Source organism: Solanum stenotomum, chromosome 7 (assembly GCF_019186545.1).
Source record: "Solanum stenotomum isolate F172 chromosome 7, ASM1918654v1, whole genome shotgun sequence".
NCBI classification, from domain to species: domain Eukaryota; kingdom Viridiplantae; phylum Streptophyta; class Magnoliopsida; order Solanales; family Solanaceae; genus Solanum; species Solanum stenotomum.
Window position 1 is genome coordinate 58,884,354 of NC_064288.1, and position 6,000 is coordinate 58,890,353.

A 6,000-nucleotide genomic window follows, 5' to 3' on the forward strand; every position below is an offset into this window, starting at 1 on the left:
GAAATACACCATCAGTGTTTTGTGTGGTGCAACTTCTGTAGTGTTCTCTGTATTCTGTCAGAATTTGTGCAGCAGCATTATGTCATTGAAATAACACCATCAACTAGCTATTACTAATTGTCTTGTACTTGGATTTGGTGTACTTGAGCCGAGGGTCTTTCGGAAACAGCCTCTCTACCTCCACGAGGTAGTGGTAAGGTCTGCGTACACTCTACCCTCCCCAGACCCCACCTAGTGGGATTTCACTGGGTATGTTGTTGTTGTTGTTGTTGTAACTAGCTACTACTAATTGTCATTTTTAGTTTAAATTTTTTTGTATTGTTTTACTATAATCTATATTTTGCAGCCAATCATATATTTTGATTCTTGATTTTTCATTGATTACATTTGCATATCTAGCTTGTTAATGGAATTACTATTTGGACAAAAGATATTTTTTACTGTTGTGATGTCAACCATCAGTTCTACCTCTCTTTCCTTAATCAGAGGTCTCGAGTTTAAATTCTGAGTATGAAAAAAGTTCTTAATAGAGAGTGTTTTCTCTCGAATGAGGCCCTATGTATAGTCGAACTCCAATGCGGATACTGAACATCGGAAGAAGAATCAAAAAAAGAAAGCCTAATCTTTCATTTAACCCGATACATCACAACTACTTATTCATCTAACCCGTGGTAATAGAAACCTGAAAATCAAATCGATTAAATTTATACTTTCCATAAATTGCACACAATTCTTTAAAATTCTGAATATCTACAGCATCTGATGATCCAACAAGTAGGAGTGATGAGCTGGACGGCAATTTATTGATTATCTTTATTTACAGCATATTAAAAAGGCACAAATCCCACTAGAAGAATAAAAATTACTCAATTGAGCTATTATTATTATTTTATTGGAATAAATGAAAATATCTATAAAGGTTCACGGAATAATACTAATAGGATAACACCATCAAAACCTTAGAAAAAATCATAAGAATCTTTATGACTTGGAATTTGAGTCTTTACATTGTTAGCTGGACCACCATCTTCTCAAACATTATATTAGTAGAGAGAAAATAACAAGGTCTCAACACATAAATTAAAGTTTTAGAAGTAAAAAAAATAGAATTGAGTTGTTAAACCAATAAATCAAATTGATTAAAATAAACTTTGATCTCGAGTTCATCATATTTAAATCTTGAATCGTTCCTTCAAAACTCTATGATAAAACTTCTATCTCCATATGTATTTGTTTGAGTTCGAGCTTTATGTCTAAATCAAATTTTGGAGAATCAAAATTGAATTTTAACCCGTGTGTATGATGATCTGGAAGGCAATACGTGTTTATCTTTGTTTACAAGCATATACTTACTTTTCTTGGTTGATTCTTTTTGAGTTGAGAAAAAACAAAAATAATTACACTGTTTTTTGTTTTTGCATTTTACCTTATTGGAAGTTGGAACTATACTGTTGGTTGGGGACCAAGATTTTTTTTACTGCTTTGATAGCAGCCATCAGTTTTTTTTCTGTATATTAATGTCATTTTGTGATGTCTAGCTGTTATGTTTTAGACTGGAAAACACTGGAGAAACTCAATAAGTTGCAAGTTTTTTTTGTTTTAATTTTTTTCTTTAGTTTCTCCACTAGTTTGGTACCTATATTGGAGTCCGAAAACTCATACTGAAAAGTCTAACATTGAAAATATCTATATTGGAGTTCGAAAATTCATGCCGAAAAGTCTCACATTAAGCGTATCTATATTAGAGCTCAAAAATTCACGCCGAAAAATCCCACATTGAGTATATCTATATTGGAGCACGAAAAGTCCCACGTCAGGGTAGAGGCTTCCTAACAAAGGGGTACGCAGGAACCCGACTAAAAACAAATTCCACATTGCGGGTGAGGGTAAAGGCTCCCTTACAAAAGGGTACACAGGAGCCTGACTAAATCCAGATTCAAGCTGGGAAGTCCCATATTTGAGGTAAAGCGCTCCCTAACAAATGGGTGCGAAGGAGCCTGATTAAATCTGAAATCACGCCAAAAATTCCCACATTAGGGATAAAGCGACTTAGGAGCCCGGCTAAATCTAGATTCACTTCGAGAAGTTCCACATTGGAGATAAATCAAGCGACTTAGGAGCCCGGCTAAATCTGAATTTGCTTCGAGAAGTTCCACATTGAAGATAAAGTGCTCCCTAAAAAGAGGTATGGAGTCTCCCTAAAAAGAGGTACGGAGGAGCCCGGACTCTGTACCACGAACTCAAATCGAAACTTTTTGGTTAAGGACGAGTATTAAATTCTACTATCTTCTTGTAAATCAAACTCAAATATACATACAAAAAAAAGAAATGATTAAAAAATTGTTCAGCTAAAACAAGAAACTGATTTTCATATCCATTTACATAATTCAAAAAAAACTAAAATAGCATCATAATGGTAAGCCTAGTTTACTAACTAAACATCCTGAAACATGAATCCATGATGTCTACTTCCTCTATACAACGCCTCCGGCCACCGTCATTACCCGCCAAAATCGCCGTCCACCACCACCACCAATATCGATCACTCATCGGTATACCATTGAAATGACTACTACTTTCAATTCTTCTCGATCACTAATTGTTGTACCATGAAACAACTATTTCTTTCAATCCAGCTTTCAGTTCTTCCCATTGACGATCCTCGAATTCTGATCCTCCATTAACGACTTTGAACTCCACCAACAACAATTCCTTTGCCACCTCCAAGATTTCAACTAACAAAACAGTTCTCCCTTTCACCAACCCAATTCCACCATTCTTCCTTTTCTCTACTCTGTGTCCTGCATTTTTACCAACATTCATCACCTTCTCTTCTATCACGTTTACTTCTACATTCGTCGTAAATCTCATCTCCTTCTTGTTCAATTCTTCTTCAAATATCCCCGATAAATCCAACCCTGAAGACATTGAAATTAAATCAAATGCATTTATACTCTCCATGTGTTTGCTTTCTTTCTCCAAAATCCCCTCGCCAAATTGCTTCGTGCTTTGTTCTGGTTTCATCGAAAATGATTTCTTAAACCATAGAGTGTTCATGAGCTCCTCAATTCCGTATCTCGTTTCCGGATTAGGATCAAGCAGCCGGTTAATTATCCTCCGAGCTGACTTTGAAACCCAATCGGGAAACTGATATTCACGCCGGTGTATAGCTTTATACATGTTAGGCAAATTGCTATCATTGAACGGTAACCTACCGGCGAGGAACACAAAGAGAATAACCCCACATGACCAAGCATCCGCCTTAGCTCCGTCATACCCTCTTCTGTAAACTACCTCCGGAGCAGTATACGCCGGCGTACCACACGCGGTATGAAGGAGACCGTTCTGTAACTGCTCCGGCAAGGCGGAGAGTCCGAAATCGGAGATTTTGAGGTGACCCTCTTTGTCTAGGAGGAGATTTTGTGGCTTGATATCACGATGAGCAACGCCGTTTTGGTGGCAGAAATGTAAAGCGGAGACAAGCTGATGGAAGTAAAACCGGGCGGTGGATTCAGAAAACCGGCCACGGCGGTTAAGCTTTGTGAAAAGCTCACCGCCGTGAGCTAGTTCCATAACGAAATAGATCTTAGTTTTCGTAGCCATAACTTCAAAAAGTTCGAGGATATTCGGGTGGTGATTAAGGCGGCGCATGGCGGAGACTTCACGGATAATCCGTGGCTCCATAGAAGCATCAATGGCAGTACTGGATTTATCAATAATTTTAACAGCAACTTCAGTATTATCATCTAAACAACGACCAAGGTACACTTTAGCAAAGCTACCTCGACCCAATAGACGACCCAATTGGTATTTCCCAAGAATGATAGATCCAGATCCACTACCGTCGGAACTGGTGGTTCTTCTGATTTTGACGGTGGAAAGAGGTGGTTGGGGTTGTTTTACATCCATCCCGGCGACGACAACCACGGCGGCGGGGACGACGGCGGATGGAGGAGAGGGGAAGTTGCAGAAGATTAGTGACAGAGGCAAGAAGAAATAGGGTGTGAAGGTTGAGTTTTATAGTGAAAATTGGTTGGCTGTATCTAATCTGTCAATTTTTCTAATTTTTGGACTTTTGTTAAATTTGGTATTTTAGAGAAAAAAAATTTAATTTTTTCACAACTAATTTAAGAGTGTACAAGTATGACTAGAGAAAAAAATGATCATGTATTATAAAGAAAACACGTTTTTAATAATTTATGATATTATGCAAATAGGTTGACTGCCTCCTGTTAGTACTAGTAAATTTAATCGCGCTTCATATTATCGTGATGATTCATGAATGTACTTTTAAATACATGCAAGACATATATATGAATTACAGTATGATGTGATATAGCATATAAACTTATTATTTTTTTAATTAGAGGATTTTAGTTTGAATCCCGGATATAAAATAAAAAAATTAATATGAAGCACTTTGCTCGAATAAACCCTACGTGAAGCGAATTCTAATTAATTAGGTTTTAATATGGATAAATACAAATTTAAAACCCTAAAAAAAGAGAGGCATATATGTGAATTCTTTTTTAAATAAAAAGTTAATATGTAAGAGAAAAGATGTATATGAATAATACGTGTGTTTTACTTGTCGTATTATACTTATATTTATTATTTACCATAAAGTGATTTGATAAGTTCTTACGCCTTAATAAAAGGTTTTAGATTCGAACTTTTAGAATGAAAATATAACCAATTAATGAACGTTTTTCATGGTTAAATTAAAAAAATAAAATTTATATATGTATTATTGTTTTGACAAATCAAGTATTTAAATTTGTCATTGAAATATTGCTTAAAACTATACAACTAAATTAAATAACTAATATTTTCATATTATTTCAAACTCAAGTATTCAAATTTACCACTTAAAAACTTTTACATATGAAAAAACATACTCTCCTTGTCCTATTGTGTATGATATTTTTCCTCTTTTAATATGTTGCAAAAACATATTAAAAATAGACTTATTCGAAAAAGATCTAAAATATCTCTAAATTATTTAAATTGATATAAATTTTCCTTCGTCCACCCTCCGATCCTCAAATACCTCTAACACCAACACTAGCTAACACTATATATATGAATAACTACCACGATTTGTTATCGCAATTATCATTATATCTTATTATATATCATCATAATTATTAGTCAATATCACCAATTATCATCATTATCATCAACCACCATGATTAATCAATTATTAGTCACCATCTCTACCAGTTATTAGATAACTCTAACTATCATTTACTATCAACCAACCATTATTGTTAGCTATCGCCATTTAAATTTTTTTATCGACATAAGTGTTTTACATAAATTTATATATATATATATATTAATTTTAAAAAAAGACAAGTTTCATCATTCAGATATTGAAGGGTGGCTCACGTATAATGTGATTAAGATAATTTGTCTTCATTATAACCATGCTAAACTTGTTTGTAAGCTAATTATGCGAATATTCAAGCGATGAATCACGCTTCTAGGAAGACGGCAAAACACATGCAATAAGAAACAAGGGTTAATAATTTGGACTCTTTACTTGGAAGATTTAGAGTCGTTTAATACGTGAAATAAGAATGATAATCGTGATATAAAATTTAAAATTAATTTATTTTATTATTTTATTTAAGGTATTAATTGATTTCAGAATTATTTTCTTCATTTATATTAAAATAATAGAATTACTATCCCAAAAAATGAGATAATTAAAATATAAAGAACATGTTTGGTTAATGTTGAGAGCCGAGAAACACTTATTTTGAGAAAAAGATATTTTTTTTTAAAAAAATAGATGTTTAGCAAACCTGTAAAACTGCTTTTAAATGAAAGTAGAAGCAGTTTTTCTGCTATTGAGAAGAAACTAAAAATTTATGTTTCTTACAAAAAGCAAAAGCAAAAGCAAAAATTAATATTTTTCAACTCCAATTTATATAAATTATTAATTAATTAAGATATCTCATATTTTTTGGTTAATTTCATTTAATAATTTTATTT

General features: G+C 33.5%; 1 protein-coding gene across 1 annotated transcript; it reads right to left on the reverse strand.

Annotated features, from left to right (window-relative positions):
- Window positions 1–2,326: 2,326 nt before the first annotated feature.
- Window positions 2,327–4,005, reverse strand: LOC125870675 (CBL-interacting serine/threonine-protein kinase 7-like). The gene has a single exon (XM_049551170.1). The coding sequence runs from the start codon at window positions 3,907–3,909 to the stop codon at window positions 2,596–2,598; it is 1,314 nt and encodes a 437-aa protein (XP_049407127.1). The 5' UTR covers window positions 3,910–4,005; the 3' UTR covers window positions 2,327–2,595.
- Window positions 4,006–6,000: the final 1,995 nt, after the last annotated feature.